Source organism: Diprion similis, chromosome 5 (genome assembly GCF_021155765.1).
Source record: "Diprion similis isolate iyDipSimi1 chromosome 5, iyDipSimi1.1, whole genome shotgun sequence".
In the NCBI taxonomy this organism is placed as follows: Eukaryota; Metazoa; Arthropoda; class Insecta; order Hymenoptera; family Diprionidae; genus Diprion; species Diprion similis.
This window is the reverse complement of record NC_060109.1, coordinates 1,180,642-1,201,349: the sequence shown is the minus strand read 5'-3', so window position 1 is coordinate 1,201,349 and position 20,708 is coordinate 1,180,642. Positions and strand designations below refer to the sequence as shown.

General features: G+C 33.2%; 1 protein-coding gene across 2 annotated transcripts in view; it reads right to left on the bottom strand.

Annotated features, from left to right (window-relative positions):
* The window catches only part of LOC124406307 (5-hydroxytryptamine receptor 2A), a 103,731-nt gene extending 84,986 nt beyond the window's left edge, over positions 1-18,745 (bottom strand). The window contains exon 1 of one of the 2 annotated variants that reach the window (XM_046881680.1): positions 18,223-18,745. In XM_046881680.1, coding sequence (XP_046737636.1) covers positions 18,223-18,745 — 523 coding nt within the window. The remainder of the gene's footprint in view (positions 1-18,222) is intronic. The other variant, XM_046881681.1, reaches the window with a different exon arrangement.
* Between the last annotated feature and the right edge of the window lie 1,963 nt (positions 18,746-20,708).

Below are 20,708 nucleotides of genomic sequence, written 5' to 3'. Positions count from 1 at the left end.
GACGACCTTCAGCTTTCATTTTTAATTCATCGAGGTGTTGGACTTTGCCTTGTCTTTTTCTCTCCTTGTAGGTAATCATTTTTCTAACCAGGCAAAGAACAATCGCCTTTTTTTTTATTTTTAACTATACGTTCTTCTTACTTCTTACATATTTCTGCAAAGACTCGATACACGAAATACTTAAAAATCATTTTTAAACGTGAAATACGCTCTTAATTTTAATTTTAAATCGAGCCCCAAAGGCTCCTTTCAAGGAGTCAAAATCGATCAGGAGTGATTATCAAGTAAATCGAAAAATGATCGGATCAAAAAATCGCAGCGCTATATTGGCAGTAATTGTGTTCGGAGATGTTACATTAATTTTCAACTCATTTTTGTACAAGTTTTAACATTTTTTTACATTAAAATTTTTCCTTAAAACATTTCTTATTTCTGTTTCTTAAATTCTGATCAAATAATCTCTCATTTTATCTAATTAAAAGTGATTATTTTTATATTGAATATTGTAAATTAATTGCAATAAATTTTTCTTAAAGGATTCTTATCGACATAACAGAAGATTTACAATTTTTTTCACTTTCAAAAAATTTTTTTATTTCATTGAATATTGAAAATTACATGATTGAAAGAAAAAAAGAATATCAAAAATCTTTCATGGCTGGTTATTGTTATTATTATTTTTTCATTATATTCATTTTAACTCCTTGAAAGGGACTTCGGGGCACGGGATGATAATATTATAATTAAAAGCGGGTTTCGCGTTTAAAAATCATATTTTAGTATTTCAAGTCAATTTAAAGGGGTGAGAGAAGAAAAATTATTTTTTACCAATATTAATAGCTACCCTAATATATACATATATATGTTGAAACGTAAGAAGCCTGTCTGTTTTAGAAGATTAAGATAAGGATAAGGAAGAAAAATTCCTTGGACGTATATATACATATAGGAGTTAATTAATTTTTACGTCCTAATGATGTACTCGTAAATCATCAGCGCTGAAAAAATATTTACCAAAATTTCAGACTCTACGTTGTGAGCATTTCTTATTTATTTATATATTTTTCGTTGATCCTTATTCTTGGTTTTTTTTTTTTTTTTTGTCCCTTATACGGTAATTTTTCTTTCCGTTATTAATCCAAAATTTAGCTATTTCAGAATTTCGAGTGAGTTTTGAACAATTTTCAAGCTGCAACTGATATTGATTCAGTTTAATTCGATTTAAATCATCATCTTTGTATGGGAAATAAAAAAAAAGAAGAAAAACAAATATTCTTTTTGTCGTACGAGTACAAAAATTTTTTCTGATTTCATCCCTCAAAATGTTGCGAAGTCCTTGCGAAGCTCGTTTTTATTTATTATATAACGTTCTACGTGGTACTTTCTCGAGGTAAATATGGGGAATAAACTGTTTCGCGAAAAGTGACGCTTAATAGGAGGGTCCGCGAAATTATGAAGAAGGAGAGTGAGAAGATTGGGGAGCGTAAGACAGGCAATTACAGAGATAAGATCTTGAGAGGATGACGACACGAGTCTAGGAAAAGTCTTAACTTTTTTAACGCCGCTTACCACGCTTCTCGTTTCGCACCTCGCGTTTCTCTAGTTTATTATCTTCTTGCAAACAGTTTTTACCGACGAAAAGAATTAGTGCGAAAAGAAAAAAAAATTAAATTTTTGATCCCATCTTTACCCGCAGTCCTCGTGGTTTCCGGTTTTTGTACAAAGTCTCGAATTCCGATACGCATTTACGTTACGAGGGATTAATTTGAATTTGATTTCATTTCTGAAGAAAATAAAGGAGGAAAAAAAACATAAACAAAAAAACGAAACTACTCAATTATAATAGATGCCGAATTTAACATTTCAACTGTGCAGAGTTTTGAGAATTCTTGCGATCCGAAAATCGTTGGTACTGTAATTTTCTTTTTCTATTTTCAGATTCGAAATACTTATGAACGTAACGCGATATTTGATCAAAATTTTGATCCAATTATTCCGAGTGCAAAATTTGATAAATGGACTTCGCCATAAAACAATAATCGATTTGGCACCCAAAGCCAGGAAAATTTGCAAAAAATTCTGAAAACTTTTATTCTTTACTTAGAACATTTCTAGATCATCGATTTCATTATGAAGTGGATAAAGAAAAGTTGCTTGTGCCAAAAAAAAAAAAAAAAAAAAAAAAAAAATTGACAAAAATCGCTACGTAATGGAACCGGTCTAGAAATATTTTAACACAAGTGAAAAATCGAAGTTTTGAAAATTTTCCCTGGAATTTTCGGACCGTTCGAACAGTTTTTTAATTGATAAAAAAAAATTTCAAGTGCTGAAAAAAATGGTGCCCATCATGATTAGTCCGGTCTTGGAAATGTTTGAAATAGAAAATAAAGTTTCTCAGATTTCCTTGAGAGTTTAGAAGAACGTTTTTTTTTTTTTTTTTCTCAAAATCACTTATTATAATGTTTATAAATAATTGTGCAGTTGAATAAAAAATCTAAAAAAAATTCAGGGCACTCTTTCAGAGTTAAGACAATATTGCGTGAAAATTTTTAAACAAAATCAAAAATGCCGATGATCAAACTTTGTCCGTGTTTGCATGGAATTCCTCATATATAATATGCATTGTACGATCTAGGAATTTTTCCGACGCTCTCTAATAATTCATTCTCATCTTCAACTGACCCGCTTTTCTCTCGTTGAAAAAAAAGAAACAAAAAAAAAAACGTGGTTTCTCGTCCCACGGATTATTCCATGTATTAAAATTTTCAAATTTAACGTTTTTACCGACGATTCTTCTTTCTTTTCCATTTTTTTATTTTTTCCCCTCTATTTGTCGTTCTTCCTGTTTTCTCGCAACGCAATTTTACTTCACGATTGCTCACGTTTGTCTTGTTGTAACTTTTTTGGAAGCTTTCTTCTGGTCTTTCATTTTTGTAAGACTAGAATTATTTATATTTTTTTTTTTTTCTTCTGCTGCTGCAGAGAAAAATCTTGTAGTTGGTAAGCATTGAAAATTCAATTTTGACAGGAATTTTTGCTCAGAATTGCTTAGAATTCCTAATCACAAAACTTTTCCCACCTTTCGAATAATCTCTATATATAATATCTTATAAATCATGATCTATCTAAAATTCCCTTTAATTGATTTGACTAATTTTTCTTTTTTTTTTTTTTCAATTTCCAGAATTCCTTCATCCATCTGCGAACCTGATTTCATCGGGATCTACGATTTACAACGCAGTTGGTGAGCATTGAAAACAAAATTTTTTTACGGCATAGACAATTCCTTAGAATTAAAAACTTTCGTCCAAGTACTAGAAAGAATTTCCTGACATTTCCAATAACCGTTGAAAAAGTTTTCCCGATTCGAAGTGAAAAAAGGAAATAAAAAACGATCGCGATCCTTGGATTGAATAGATATACATATAGATCTATATACGGGGCCTTTGACCTCTCAGATTTGGCGCGTGATTTTTTCTATGATTGTTCTTACTTTGTAAGGTACTCGGTTTTTTTTCTTTCGACTCATTTCGAATTTTGTACAATTTTTAGAAACGATTTTATCAACCGATCAAAATTAAAAATTCCAAAAAAAAAAAAAAAAATCCTGCGACAGACATCAAAATTCTTTTATTCAGGCATTTTATCATGGATATTTTTTCAAACATTTTTGAACGTCACATTGGATTTTTGAATATTTCTTCAGATTTTTCGGAACCATTTTACGATTTGAAATTTTTTTTTCTTTTTATCACCAAAATAAAGAGGAAAAAAAAAATATCTCGCGAAAAATGTGAAAATATTTTCAAGAATCCAATTCGACATGCAAAAGTGTTTCGGCAACCATCCACAGTAAAATAACTTTCGCTTCTAATTTGTTCAACGTTTTTTTTTTTTTTTTTTTTGTTCTTCGTTACAAGCTTAAAAACAGTAAGAAGGTAAAAAATCTGCCCATTTGGTTTCCAAGTTTAAAAAATTTGATATCTGACGCAAGATTTTTACAGAATTTTCTAAACAATTTTAATATTTCGGTCGGTCGATAAAATCCTTTCCAAAAATTGTAGAAAATTCAAATTAAGTTGAAAAGAGAAACAAAAAAAAAAAAAAAAAAAAAAAAAAGACCGAGTGCCTTTCGAATTGAGTAAAATCGTAGAAAAAAATTATCCCAAAACAGTAACACGAATAATTAATAAGAAAAAAAAAAAAAAAAAATTTGCCGAATCCTAGTTTCGAATTCTACGATTTTCCACGAGGAACTAAGGATGAGTAAAAGCAAAGAAAGTCTGCGCATTTACGTAACTGACCTGAAAACATTTACAAGGTAGAAAAGGCAGTCCGAGTAAACGAATCGTTCCATCCTCGGAAGCAGCTGTCGCCATGTCGAAACCGCTTGTCCAGCCAAGTTGGGTTGGTAAATTTCCGTGAAAGTGCGGTTTACTCGGGCGAACCAAAACCAAACCCTTTTCCTATCGTGTTTTTGTTCAATTTACCCCGGCTTCCTCCACTCTTTCATCCCCCGGACACCCCTGTCCGTCAGGATTAACTTTATCGGATCCTCCGCAGAAACGCCGCGTCGACCGTCTCTTCCCATGATCCACACCATAACGTCAAAGGGTATATATATATCACTACGCGGTTTAATTTCTTGCAAAGAATTTTCGGGAAATCTCGATAAATTGATCGACGAATCGTTGTTGTAAAAACTATCCACGTGGAAACGATTTTCTTTGTTTTCTTTCTTTCTTTCTTTCTTTTTTTTTCTATCTCTCGCTCGCTCGCTCTTCGCAATACGCAAGCCAAGTGCTCTTTGGTGATGTAAAAAAAAAAAAATATATATTTTTTCCTCGGACTTGTTACTCACTGATTAGGATTTTGTTATTTTTTTTTTTATATTTCTTTAATTGTTTATTTTTGTCGTCTACACGGATTGAATTTCTTGCAAACTCGCTTTTCACTCGTTAATTTTCAACCGTTTTTTAAGTATCGAGAACTGAATAATTTTTGTTGATTCGTTTGTTTTGTTTTTGTTTTTTTTTTTTGTTTTTTTCTAGTTTCTTGCCCTCGTTTATTATAATCCGTTATTTTTGCCAAAATTTCTTGGGGAAAATTTGGATGATTTATTTATTTATTTATTTATGTGTTATTATTATTTTTTTTTTATTTTTACTCATATTCCCGGTGAAGAAAAGATTTCGAAAATATCTTCTTTTTTTTTTTTTTTCACGTTTACGTATCGCGTGTACTATCGTACGTGGAATTCTATTTGATCGTTGCGGGTGAACATCGTTTATCTCAAATTTATTCACCCTTCACACACACGTTATACACTCTTCCCGAATATAATATCATTTATATTATACAAGGTTTTGGGGGAAAAAAATTTCTTCGCCTTACTTTCATTCCTTCTTTCTTTCTTCTTCCGTTGTTTTCTTTTTTTTTTTTTTCCTTTTCCTTTTCCTTTTTCTTTTTTTTTTCTCTTTCTTCTTTTATTCTTCTGCCCTAGGGCCGGATGAATTCGTATTAGTAGGTATAACGTGTTGCGTACCATTTGCGAAACTGTCCCCTTATAATTATTTTGTGAAAAAACAAATGAAAGAAAATTCCGCTTTTCGCGAAAACGGAAATTCACCAACACGTAAAAAATTTTATTCTTTATGGTTTATTGATATTTTTAGGAAATATCGTCGATATAAAAATAAACGAGCATACATAACTTTAGATTTCCTTGAGTGATAAATAAACTGCTATAAGTGACTTTTAGGATGCTTATCTGCCATATCGGATTCGCCATTTTGAATTTCATGAAGTACAGATTCGTAATCAGCAACCTAATAAACCCCCGTTTATCAAATTTCATCGAAATCCGTTTTGTAGATTTACTATCCCTTTACTATTACTAAGGGTTAAACGGGGGTTAAATCAAGCCTATGGTGGTACTCCTTAGAGTTGAAAAGATAATTTGAAAAAAAAAGTGAGGAATTATTTATTAATTATTTCAAGGCAATTTGGGGGGTGAGACAGTCGATATTCCAATCTGACCCTTTTAAAGACTACTCGAATACATAAAAAAAAAACGAATGTTTAATTTTTTTTTTTCCTTTTTTTTTGGTTAGTCACCATGAAAATATCGTTCAAGATGACGAAAAAAAAATTCTTTCAAAATTTGAGCTTTCAATATTAATATTAAGGGGTGCTTATATGCGATTTTCCGTTTCTCGTTTAGATAATAGATGAAATTTTTTGTTACTTTGCAATATTATTACTCAACAATGGATTGACGTGTCGTAAAGAGCAATATATATATTCGTAGGAAATCGAACGATCTACGAAAGAGGTCTCTTGGGATTTTTTCGTAAATCTACCGGTTCAAAAGTTATTTTTGGGTTAAATATTAGTTATGTATCAAACTTCCTGATTTTTTTTTTTTTTTTTTTATTACCGCTGTGGAAATAAGGGTTGAAAAATGTAAAAAAAAAAAAAAATATATAATAATTCTTGAATTTCACTTTAACTTCTTTACGGAAATATCGAAATTTTCCCGAAATTACCGATTACTCGACAAGAAATAAGTTTTCAACGCAAAACTATTGTAGAAAATTTATATTGTTATTAACTTTTGAACAAGTAGATTTACGAAAAAATCGCAACACCCTTTTTTGCAGATCGTTCGATTTCCCACGAAAATATTTGTCACTCTTTACGATATGCCAATCCGTTGTTAAGTAATAAAATTCCAAAATAAAAAAAAAACAAAAAAACAATGGAAATAAAAAATAAAAAAGTTTCCCCTCTTTTTATTAAAACGGAAAATGGAAAATCGCAAATAGAGACATTTTTTAATATTAATATTAATAGCTGAAACCTTTACAGAATTTTCTTTCTCGTCATATTGATATCATATTTTCACGGTGACTAACGAAAAAAAACAGTAATTATTTTTTTTTTTTGCCCACCCTATGTAGTAAACGTGATTCGAAAAATTCTCTGCCCACTTATCGGACAGCTATATCACGTGATAGCAGCTATACTTTCATCGAACGTCAGTTACGAGGACGAGTCAAGTGATACTTGAGTGGTGTAGAAACGCAGGTTCTGCAAGCAAACAAATTGGCTGCGAATATCAGTCAACGATTAGCGCCCCTACTTGGCAACGAGAAACGTAATCGATTTATCCACGTTGCGAGATATACCTTGTGTACATACATATATGTATACAATATACATATATATTAGGGTGGCGCAAAAATACCGACTATTTCTTTTTTTTTTTTGAGTCTCGTGTGACAAAATGTTAGTTTTTGATGTTTTAAGAGCCCACTCCAAAGGACAGCTCAAAAAAAAAAAAAAATTTAATAGGTCGCTCCAAATTTTTAAAAACGTCAAAAATCGTCAAAAAATTGAATAAAAAAAAATTATATCTACAGTATTTTGTTTGATTTTTAATTCATGTCGTGGTGTATTGTTATCGATTCTTTCTTACTAAATTGAAAAAAAAAAATTTATGAAACTTTAATATAAATATTAAAAGGTCGCTCGAAAAGATCTGAAGAAATGCACCAAAAAATTGAAAAAAAATTATGAGCGACCTTTCAAAATTCAAATTTTGAACCGAAACTTTCGGAAACTTATTTTTCTTTTGTCTATAACATTATACCGTAACGAGAAAAAAAAATTACAAAAACAAAAAATCGACTTTTGACAATTTCTGACGTTTTAAAAAATGTGGAGCGATCTCTTGAAAATTTTTTTTTTAACTGTCCTTTGGATTGGGCTCTTAAAACATCAAAAATTAACATTTTGTCACACGAGACTGAAAAAAAAAAAAACAGTCGGTCTTTTTGCGCCACCCTAATATGTATATATGTATATACATATATAAGTATGAATTTCAACCCATTCACAAGTAAATTTAACCCGATTATCGCGGTCTATTCTCGGGTAATTTATTCCTATGTTATATATTATTCAGCACAGATTGTGAGAAAAGTTTGCTACCATTTGTTGAGCAAAATTTATGGCTCATTTAGAATTTGGAGATAACTGTACGGCGTCACGCAATCGTATGAAATGAAACTCTCGCGAGGATTTCTTGCAAGTTTTCTTCGTACGTGGAATATTATAATCTTCATATCACGTAATAAAATTGTTTCAACCAGCTTTTCGTATTTTTTTACCATTCATTCGTAAGCTAAATTTTTGGATGTTTTTTTTTTTTTTTTTTTTTTTTTTGAATTAGTAACACATTTTACAAATTATTTTATGCATTTTTTTGACAGAATATAACTTAGAAAGCTAAAAAAAAAATCGATTTTTCAAGAATTTTTCTTGAGAAAACCTTTCAATTTATTGAAGTAAAAAGTTTTACACATATTATGGTAACTTTTGAATGTATCTTAAGATATTTCATTTGTAAAAATAATTATTTTGAAAGTTGCTATAACTGATCTTCGTCGGTGAGCACGATATCTCTGGACTGAATAACGTAAAATGAAAAAACGAAAAATCTTTCGTTAGTATGATGTATTATCTTGTAATTGATCGAAGAAATAAGCAAAATAATAACTTTTGACAAAACGGTGGCTTCTCAAAAAAAAAAATTTTTTTAATAAAAAATTTACACCTTAAATTGTTTATAAAATGGATAATATTTATCGGTGAGTAAAATCCTTCGATTACTTAATTAAAAATATACTCAAAAAAGCTTGTGTTAAGATTTGAGACTGATCGGTTCAGCCTTTTCTGAGAAATCTTCTTCGCTGACTTTAAAAACACAGTTTTGAGAAAAAAGCGTTTAAAGTTTCAGAATCACTTTACGTTTAGTAGAAATTTTTTTATTTTTTTTTTTTTTTTCTTCTCAACTAACATCGAGTCGTCAATATTTGCCGGATCGACGAGAAATTTTTCGCATTTTTACTTAAATATATGTAAATTATGAAAATAAAATCAAAAAGAAAATCGATTTTTTGAAAATTTGAACTGTACATAACGCCTCAACTCGAATGATTTTAATATGAAAAAAGGAAACAAGAGAAAAAAAAATGTGAAGTTTAGATTTGGTGAGAATATAATTTTTTATACCTCGTATTTTTGAAAATATGTTCTAACCGTTTCGATCGGGCTGGAAAAGAAAAAAGAATATAAAAAAGCTGATGATAAAAAATTCAGATTTCCCGTCCTCTCGAACTTTTGTTAAGTCGATCGATCTCAGAGTTCAGTAAACCTCCGAAAACTCCTTTCCCCCTATTTACATGTTTCATTCGGCTGTCAGTCGGTCGATCAGTCGATCGTGTAATGACGTGCTTAAATGGACTCTGCGGGGTATAATTTGACCTGTCGATATATGTTTAATGCACGAGTATACAGACAGTGAAGACAAATGGGCGTAAACTAGGTATGATAACATCCCGTCAAATTTACGATGGATGTAACATACGATAAACATACTTGAATAACAATCATGCGAAACACATCGAATCTAAGTCACTGTCAATTCTAACGAGCATAATTTTCCCTTTATTACCTGGGATTTTCGACTCAGTTTTTTATAACACTGATTTAATATTCAGGGGTGTTCGTTTAAAAACCCTCGCAGAGTTTTCCGTTTGATTTTCCCCCCTGAGAATCACTTGAAATTCGAAGGACGTTGATTAATTTTTTCACGTCGAGGAATCGCTCGTTGCTGCGGATTAATTATTTTTCTTAATGAAAGGAAATCGAATTTGTGAATTAAAATTGAAAAAGTTTAAATGGATTAACGTTTGATATTGTATCTGGAGTTTTTTTAGTGCCTTATTTCGAATCTCAGGATTAAGATGATTGTAAAGAAGCGTCGTACACCTCGAAAACGCGGGGATGCAAAACTCCTATACCGCTCAAGCGATCAGAGTGAAACTTGGGAAGTTAATGCCTTATTTTGGCAAAAAGTGGAGCGTTTTTTTACTTTTTTAAATATTGAAAAAAATTTTACAGATTGGTTACCGCTCCCAGAAATTGGCCAATTTTTCACAGTTGCACTGAATGGATCGAACTATCCGGTATGCCACCACTCGGCGGTGATAAAACACACATTTTGAGCCCAGTTCCATGAGATTTGATGGTGAAATGACGAAATGGCAGCTGATCTGGTTTTCGATTACGAAGTACACCGAAATCGCATTTTGGTGACATTTGTTACCGACATTACGCGCATGCCGGTAATGTATACGTGTAATGTCGGTAAGAAATTACCGACAAATGTCACCAAAATGAGATTTCGGTGTTCTTTGTAATCGAAAACCAGATCAGTTGCCACTTCGTCATTTCACCATCAAATCTCATGGGACTGGGTTCAAAATGTGTGTTTTATCACCGCCGAGTGGCATCACACCGGATAGTTCGATCCATTCAGTGCAACTGTGAAAATTTGGCCAATTTCTGTGGGTGGTAACCAATCTGTAAATTTTTTTTCAAAAATTCAAAAAAGTAAAAAGTCGCTCCACTTTTTGCCAAAATAAGGCATTAATTGCCCTAGTTTCACTCTGATCGTTTGAGCGGTATAAGAGTTTTGCATCCCCGCGTTTTCGAGGTGTACAACGGGTCTTTATAAGCACCTTAAAGCAGCCGCTTGTTTTAGGCTTTGGACTAACCGATTCTAATCGTGACGATCTGCAATAAATCTACTCACGTTTATAGATAGTTTAGAATGGAGAGAGCTGAGTTCAGAAGTATATCAAGATATATGGTATAAATACAATGGTTTCGAAAGTTTGTCGAGAAGAAGAAAAACGAAAGTTGAAGGGGTGCTGGGAGGAAAATTACGCGAAGCTCGAGGGGTGATAATAACCGGAGTTCTTACGGGAATAACACCCTTGCAGGAAGATTTATTTACCCACCGACACACGTGCGGAGCACAGGCTGTTCAATAAATGTATAATAACTACACGCACACTAACGTAAGCCTGTCTCACTCCGGAGAAATATTTTACGCTTCGTTTCGTTCGAGCACCCTTTCTATATTCTCACCCTCTTCCCTCCGCTTTTTCAATTCCCCTGCGGAGTATACATCCAACTACCCATCGCGAGATGATAAAAGCGAGCCGAAGTACAACGATGTTGATAATTCAGGCTCATTCCTGAATTAACGAAGAGAGCTAGAGAGTGTAGAGAATTAAAGAAAGAGAGATAGAGAGAGAGATAATAGAATTAAATATAACGTATTTTATTATACAAGGGTGGACACCCCAAAGTATAAAATGAGTCAGAAATAATGTGACAGACCTAGAAGAAAACCTAAATTTTCATCAATTTTTTTAACGGATAACGAATTTATATAATTTATTTATATCGTGAAGTTATTTTATACATATATTTCAGAATAAATTCTGAAATTTTCAAAGATTTTTATCGAAAAGTAACTGAGCAGATTGCGCATATCTTGGAGGGTGCAATTTTTATCTGAAATGAATTGCAGGAAGAATTTACTTTCTTTTTTTTTCTTTATACGTGTCTATTCTATGTGAACCTCAATTCTCTCGAAAAAAAACATTGAATAAATAAAAAACAATTGAAAATTAATATTTTTTAGAAGGGTGTGAAAATAAAGCATGATTTTTTGCCATTTTTTTTGTCGTACCTTTTTTTTTTACAATAAAAAAAATACTTTGAACAAAAACAGAGCGTATTTATACAATGAAATTATATGCCAAGTTTCAAAATGATCGGTGGAAAAATTTTTAAGCTGGAGTTTACGCAAACTCGAAAAAAGTCCTTTTGAGAAAAACGCGTTTGAGAGAAAAAAAAAGTGTCAGAAAATGTAAATTAAAGGCAGTAACGAATCAATTCAAACAATTCTTTTATAACTTTTGAACGAATTGGAATTGTGATTTGAAATTTGAGAAGTATTATTTTGAATAGTTTTACAAGTAGCTGTGAAGAAAAAAATTTTGAATCTTTTGAAACGTCCACACCTATTTTCTCACTTAAAAGTAACGAATAATAAGGAGATAAAAATAACTGTGACGAGGAGAAATATTTCAGAGTGTGAGAGATTGTAGAGATTATCAAAAATCGAGGGAGAGAGAGAGAAGGAGAAACGAGTGTTCCTCAAGGGGTGAAAATCGAACACAAGCAAGGTGCTAATCTTAGAACTGAGAAATCCCTAACGTCAGAGATTCGTTTCACCCTCTTGTATACCTTTACAGGCTATAAATTCAGTTTTCCCACCTGATACTCGAGTCAGCCTATATCCGCGTCCTTCGATACCTTACGTATGTCCTTGAAATTCTTTATCGACGCTGAGCGGCAACGCGATGAGAATAAAGAGGGGAGAAAACGCAACGTAAAGAATGGGAAAGAAATTAAAACAAAAGAAATTGGAACTCGTTTATCTTTTTATCAGATTTGACTCGTCGACAAACGTGTTTTTATTTATTTTTTTCTTCTCTCTCTCTCTTTTTATCTCACTTTGAAACCTCTAGGTGTAAAAAACTAACCCGCGTTTTTCTTTCATTCCTCTTTTCAAAAGTTCTTTCAACAAACAACCAAAAAACTACGAATTCTAAAAATTTTATATCATGCGCCAAGAATGCACAGTATATTAAAGAAACGATATAATAAAAACGTTTTTCCGTCGTTTTTCCTCCCGATAATTTGAAATCTTGCATTGCGCTTCGTGAATTCAAACTGACCTTTAAATAAAATGATGTTCAATTTTCATGGCTTGATCCTCGTTTCTTTTGGATAGAAAATTTAACGCCCACGATTGTTCACAAAAGCTGCTCCCCATTTGGTATGAAGTTTTTCTGGGTAGCAAAAGGCGAAAGGATGCTAAAACTTTTGCTAGGAAGAATAGGGGTGTTTGATTCGAAAAATATTCGCGCTACCCTGCGACAAAGTCTTTCCCGAAGGGGCGAGCAGGTATACAAAAAAAGAGTTCTGGATGCAGATTCCCTTACCGACACTTACCGGCACTTAGCCAAGACACGAACCACTTTCTCGAATTTTTTCGGAATCTTTCAGAATAAAAGATTTGTGTCCTTGGCTAAGTGTCGGTAAGTGTCGGTAAGGCAATCTGTGTTTAGAACTCTTCTTGTACCCATTGAGATGTCCTAATTTTGGATCAGTAAATTTTAGATTAGTAAATACAGGAGGCCGACACTTAACGACTATTGACGGATTTGACCTGTTAGCCACTCTGTGTACGCGGTTCGGTGTGCGTATAAATAGAGGGGGTTTAGAGAAGTGGTCAGGTATTATAGTTGCGGGCAAAACAGCGGAGGTCGTAAAGTGCGCCTTAAAACAGCGCTCGCCCAAACGTGCCCTAAATAAATATAGTTCGGGGCTTTGCACGGTTGATAAAAGAATTCATCGAACAAGGGTTGTTTCTTCAATGGCTATGCACTTCGGAAAATAATTAACTTCAAACTCCAAATTACCAGAGTTTATTCATAATTACAAGGTGTTTCAAAAGACTAGAATCTCAAATTATTAGATGTTGTTTTTTTTTTTTTTTTTGTTAGTATTTCATGAAACTTCACAGAACGTTGTTGTAAGATTTGGAAGAGCTTTTGCGGTATTCCGTAACTGGCTCGTCGGAAAAAATGGCACTCACAGCATTTTTCAATTCTCTTTTTTTTTTTGTTTTTTGTCCCTATTTTTTGGGTTGAAATTCGTTGTTTTTCGCATTGTTAAAGAATCTGTATCGGAATAAAATAAATTAAATACTTAAATTCAATTTTATTGGTTATTGCGGTGCAGATTAATTGAACGCTAGTTTAAAAAGTGATATTTCGTTCTGCACGAATACCTAATACATCCGAAGGTCCTTCTAAGTTGAAAAGTTTTTGCTGAAATCCATGGAATACGAGTAATTATAAACACACAACTTTTAAACGAGCAGCTCAGGTTGATTAAGTTCAATTTCTTGGAAACAATGTCCCATTAACGTTGCGAGGAAAATTAAAATCATAAGAATTTTCACGCTAAACACTCACCTCCCTTAACATAAGTAGGTAAATAAATAAATAAATAACAAACTAGAATATAATAGAAATTAAATACGACAAATAATTAAAAACTAGCCAATTGCTGAGAGCGAGAAAGAGATTTGATTGACGTTCAAAACCTCTAAACAATTGAAATAATAATAATAATAATAATCAAATTAACTAAAATAATAATTGGTGAAATAATATATGTATTATATAAAGTTGAAAACGAATGAGAGAATTTTTTTCCCAACGGTGTCGCCGTTTGAAATTCAGGAAGTTTCGTCAGCGAGAGACATGGAACATTTTAAATGTATATGAGAAAGTCGTAAAACGGTCTCGAAACCGGTATTTATGTAATTGGTAATTTAACGCGTGAGTGGCTCTTGCTCGAGAGCTCTTTCCTTCTGAGAGGAAAATTGTTGGGGAGTTGTCCTTATTGCTATGTGTATGTGTGTGTGTGTGTGAGTGTGTGTGTTTACATTTCTCTGATTGTGCGCGTGGGGATAACGTTGAAGGTGAAGGATTACTTCCCTTTCTCCTTCCCTTCGTTTTTTCATCCCCTTCCCTGTTTCTCGTTTTTCCAACCACTTCCAAACACTCTGCATACGTTAGTCGAGTCGAGTGGGGATGAAATTTTATGGCGAATGTAGCAATTGCCTTGAACTTAAAATTTTTCCAAGGCTCGTTTGTCAATTTAATATTTATTGTATCTACATGCAGTCAATCCGATTCGCATATTTACTTGGACGATGAATATTAAAATTCAAAAGTTTTATATTACTTATAATGTATGTATATATAGATACGCGTAAAGTGAGAAAGCAAATTTTATACCGTGACTTTAATAACTTTAACAGGACAGAATATTAACGACAAAATTTCACCGAAATTATTTTCATATAAATTATCTTACGTACGGATGTATTTAAATCAGTCGAATGATTTTTTGGCCAAAAAAAAAAAATATATATATATATATATATTTTGTTTTCTTCTTTTTTTTCGACAATTTTTTGTTTCTTCTTTTACCCCGGAATAAACGTGATTCGCGCTCGTTCTGAAAAGCGAGTAGCGGTAGATTGGAAGCTGAAACTCTCTGCCAATTAAAGTTTCGAGCTTCTCGGACCAGCTTTTCAGTTTATTTTAGTTCTTTTCAATTTATTTTCATTTTTTCAATCCCTTTCAAGTTCAACCGATCTCCTCACTTTGATCAGACCTTCGACTTTGTGTCTGGAATTTTTTAATATTATCCTTCATTTCTCGACAACAAGGTGAGAAAAAAAAAGACGGGGACCCATTTTTAAATTAGGATGTATGTATATATATGTACAGTGTTTCAATTACCTTCTTAAAAAACATGAAATGTCTGTGAAATTTTTTCTTTTTTTTTCTTTCTCTCCACATTTTTTTCTTCTTCTTCTTCTTCTTCTTTGAAGTCTAGAATTTTTCTTCATTTTGCGTATAAGAAACATCGTTGAAACTACTAATTTTGATACGTAAATTTCACGTTTTTTTTTTTTATCACCTTGTTCAGAGAGTTTCTGATTTTTCAGCGACGTTTTGTTTTTTTCTCAATTCCAAATTGGAACCGGTTTCTTTATCACTTTGAGTTGAAAAAATTGTCAGAGCTTAAGGCGGCATTTTTCTCACCCCTCCCCCCCCCCCCTCTCTACCCCCTTGTTGATCTGTCTTTACCTAAATGTTGGTTCTTCGATGTCTTCTTAAGGAATTAATCCAGCTCGTCAAGTGACGCCGGGCCCTTCAATATTCCTTTGATATTAGAAGCAAAATTATTTGCGGCAGCCCCTGATGGAATTTTTTTCTTCTTACCCACTGAAATTGAATTTACGACTATCGAACTGAGTTCACTTGTGTATAAAAACGTACCTCCATCGTGAGATTTTTTCGTATTTTTAAAATTGTAATTCTTTTTTTTTACGAATGGCGAAAAAATAATTTTGAGAGACCAATTGGAAAAAAAAAATATAATATTTTTTTTCTCATCTGTTTCAACGCTAACTATTCATTCCATTTTAGAGAGTTTCAGATATTTTTGTAACTTGTTTTCTTTTTCACGTTTATTCTATGCAACTGGTCGAAATTTCGCTTCTATAAATTTCTATTGATTTTATCTGAAAGTTGATAATTTTTGTCTCTTCAAATGACACTTAATTTTGATGAAAAATGTTGTTACTTAATATTTCATTACGTCAGGAATAAAATACTTGACAAAATATTTCACCCTGAGCTGTGACAGGAATCCAATTTCATCCAGCTGGACTCTGTCCAATTTTAGGGACACATCGAAGCTCAGGAAAAAAGTTGGGTAAATTCCAATGAGAAAAACACGATTTCGCTCTTTTTTCCTACTTTCGTTCCTCTTGTGAGACAAGAAAATCTTTTCACAATCAACGCGAGATCTCTAATACGTGGATATATTGTGATTTTGTTGCTTTCATTATTTATTACCACCATCATAATAATAATACTAAAATCACGTTGCATCTAATCATGATAAAATGACGAAATGTTTGATGATCTGGTTTTTGATTACGAAGAATTTTTTACCGACATTAACCGTATGCTGGTAATTTTTTACCGACATTACACGCATTCATTACCGGCATTACCGACATGCATTACCGGCATGCGTGTAATATCGGTAAAAAAAAAGTCGCCAAAATGAGATGTCGGTGTTCCTCGTAATCGAAAACTAAATCAGCTGTCATTTAGTCATTTTGCCATCAAATCTTATGGAACTGGGCTCAAATTGTGTGTTTCATCAGCTCCGAGTGATATCATACCGGATAGTTTGATCCTTTCGATGCAAGTGTGAAAATTTTTCCAGTTTCGGCGAGTGATAAACGATCTGTAAAAATTTTCTTCAAAATTTTCAAAAAGTAAAACCTCGTTCCACTTTTTGCCAAAATAAGGCATCAATTACTCAAGTTTCATCCTTATCGCTTGAGCTGTTTAAGAGTTTTCGCTCGCCGCGTTTTCGAGGTGTATAACGCGACTTCATAAGCTCTTTAAGTAGAGGCAGTCGACGGGTCGATCAGACAAGATTCTACCGAGCGGCAAGCACGCTTCGAAATCGATCTTATCTAAATATCGTCTTATCTTTACGAAGCAACGGTTTTTTTTTTCCTATTAATAGTAGACGGGCGTTCCGTCAGTAATATTGGGATAAAATTAACGCAGGAAAAAGCAAATCCTAAAAAAAATTCCTACATTTCAAAATACTAGGAATATTTAAAGCTAAATGGGTATAAATTAACCAACGAGCGATTAAATTATTCAAATACATTTCTTAAGATCGAACTTCACCCAGTGCTTGTCTCACTATCTATAATATTATCGTTCTTACGCGATGTGCAAAAAAAAAAAAAAAAAAAAAAAAAAAAAAAAATGGAGGCTTCAATATTTTCTAAGTCTATGAGATCGGTTTTGTCACTGAAGGATATGAATAATAAAGTGGACAGGATTTTAGTGGTCCTTTCAGGATCGATAGGTCTCGAAATGGGTTCTTCGGTCTTGCGGGCAAAACTTTGAGCAGCTGATCGAGAGATTTTTGAGAATTGCAACAATATTTCACAACAAACGCGTTTATCATATCGTTTGAAAACTGTGATTTAATAAAACATGGTCTATAGCATTTTCAAGCATTTAAATACGACTTGAAACGAAGCATCGATACCTTATAACGAGCTTTGGTTAATGATCTTGACATGTATCCAGTGTTAAAAAAAATAACCTCCCAAAAAAAATATCCCATCGTAAACAACGCAAACAAAAATAAACCGTGACGAAAAATAAAATCGTCAGAACATTAAATTTCAATAACTTAATTCCAACAAATTAAATTAAAATCGAATTTCAAGTGTCATATTTTTGTGTCCGTTATTTTATTTTTTTTTCCGTCGGAGTTATTTTCGTTGGGGTTATTTTATCATTTGTTATTTTTGGGGGGGGGGGGCCGTTTTTTTTTTCTTTCTTTCTTTCTTTCTTTCTTTATTCGTTTTATTATTTCTACGCCATTACGACCTACAGCGTACCCTCAGCTTTCGTTTTAAGCACAATTTTCTAACAATTCGAAGAATACGCGGAACGCTAAAACCAAAAAAAAAAAAAAAAAATAAGCGAAGAGATGCGCTCGACAAAAGCTTCGTAAAAAAAAAAGGAAAATAAAAAAAAGAACGTTCCTCGCGATTTATAACAACAGTTTCAAAAAAAGTGTCGCAAAAATTTGACTCACCGCGAACGAGGGTCAGTATTCCAAGGGGCATGACCAGAACCGCAACCATGAGATCGGTGATCGCGAGACTCATTAAAAAGTAGTTGGTCACATTTTGGAGTCTGCGTTCCCAGGTGATGGCGAGGCAGACCAAAATGTTCCCTGCGGCTGTCCCGAGGACGAGGACGAGGGCCAGCATTGCCCACCAGTTGTTCAGCATGCTGTCATCTCCGGATTGGGGGGCGCTGGGTGTGGAAGGGGTTGTGGGGGCGCCACCCCTAGTCGCGTAGTAATCACTGGCGTTTAATATTCTCGTCACTGTCACCCGCACGATTTCACCTGCACTGTTGTCCTCCGCACTCTTGTCACCCTCGACGTCGACGTCGCCGAATACATCCGAGCCGTCAAAGAGGCTCCTGTAAATCACGGGGATGCCCGCACCCGATGACGTCAAGTTTAAACCACCCCGGTCACGGTTTTCCATAACCGGTGAAAAACCCGCGGAAATCGAGCTTTTCTGATCCTCGGAGACGACCGGGTCCATCCCTCAGCCGCCCCTCATTTCAATCTTTTCTCACACACCGACACACAATCACTCTGGGCGAATTGACACCGCGGTTTCGACGGTTTTCTTCCTTTTTTTTTTTTTTTTCTTTACCTCCTTTTCTTCCGACTTGCTTGGAAATTTTATGCCCTATTTAATTAATCACTTCGACACTGCACTTTGGAACTTTTTTTTTTTTTTTTTTTTTTTTTTTTGCAATTTCACAGAACGTTAGTTTTTGGTATCAGAGACGATAATTTCCCAATTGATCGATCGCCAACTAGCTATCACCGTGATTCTGAAAATAAAACGATAATTCGAATTTTTGAACAATGATTTTGTTTGGTTTTTTTGATGATTTTTTTTTTATTTATACACTTTTTTTTTTCTATTACAATTTTACGCTCACGTGGACAATATTGACGAAGATTTGGTTATTGCGTGAAAGATTTTGACGACTTAATTCGTTTTACACGTTGAAGCTTATTATAGGCGTGAGTTTTTTGCGAATTTAATTTCTGTTTGTTCTTTTTATATTTTTACCAGTTTAATACTGTATCTGAATTGAAATCGATTAATTATAATTATAATAATAACAATAATAATAATCGAATCATCGACAAAACGAGAAAATTATTATTTTCTACTACGAGGCACTAATTTGTTCGTTTTTTTTTTTTTTTTTTTCCTTCCAGTTTCTTTGAAACTAATTTTTTTATCCCCTATAATTTCAGATTTGAAATGTTATTTCTGATATTTTCGACGACTACTGATTGATCAAATTACCCTAATTTTTGCCGTACCCTGAAAATTCGAAAACAATACACGTCAGATATTGTCGAAGAGTTTTTTCCCAACGATTTCAAAATCTTTCAATTGGTCAATATTTTTTTTCTATTCACGCGATTGTACGTTCTTTCGTTTTAATGTTGCATGAGATTGTTTCTAGATTCTCATATTATATTTCATACAATTGAAATCCGCTCAGGTTTTCTTCAACTTCGTTATTCAACAATCTGAGAATTCGCAATATTTTGCTAGAATAACGAAATCAAAAAAAAAAAAACAAAAACAAACAGTTGTCCCAATATTTCGATTATTATTAAGGCAAACGATTATTATTTATTGTTCTTATTGTTAATATTATTATTCTTGGTAAAGTTTTTGCGGATTGAGAAAACCGTCCGAACTTCGCGAGAATATAGGAAATATGTCCTTTTTTTCATTCTTTATCTCTTCTTTTTTCTTCCCGCTTTTCTTTCCTACGTAGAACCCGATTGTATTCAACCCGCACGGTTGCGCGATATCTTGTAAGAAAAATTTCAATATTGCAGATTGAAACTTCTTATCTACCCTTGAAATCCCCCCCCCCCCCTCACGGAAAGTTCCATCCTGAAACGAATAACCGATATTTCTAACACGTTCGATCACTCATAGGGTTGATATCGCGGATAAAGTTTTTGCGTTGAAATTCAAATCCGCGTCACGGTGGGTAAAAATTTTTTGCGTAGGTATCCCAAAAATCCGCGCAACGAAATCGCTTTTCGATAGATCTCTAACCGAGAAAAAGAGACAGAAGAAGAAGGCGGGAAAAAAAAAAAAAAAAAAACAAACAAACAAACTCTCCTTTCCAGACAAATTTGACGATGAATTTTTTCTGCACTTCGACGAAACACGAGCGAAACTATTTTGTTTTTTGTTTTTTATTACTGTCATGATTGTTTTTGTTTGTTTTTTTTTTTTTTCGAAAAAACGACAAAAAAAAAAAAAAAAATCCGTTGCACTTTTAGGGGTGAATAATTTTTTTTCTGTCGGAGAAATTGCGTTTCGGTGGAAATTTTCGACCCGGGAAGGGTCGAAGGTGCGGAAGATTAATTAGGTACATTCGATTAAAATGGAGGATGATGTAAAGAAGAGAGGGGACGCGAAGTAAGCGAATTCCGCGTGATAAATGGAGATTGTT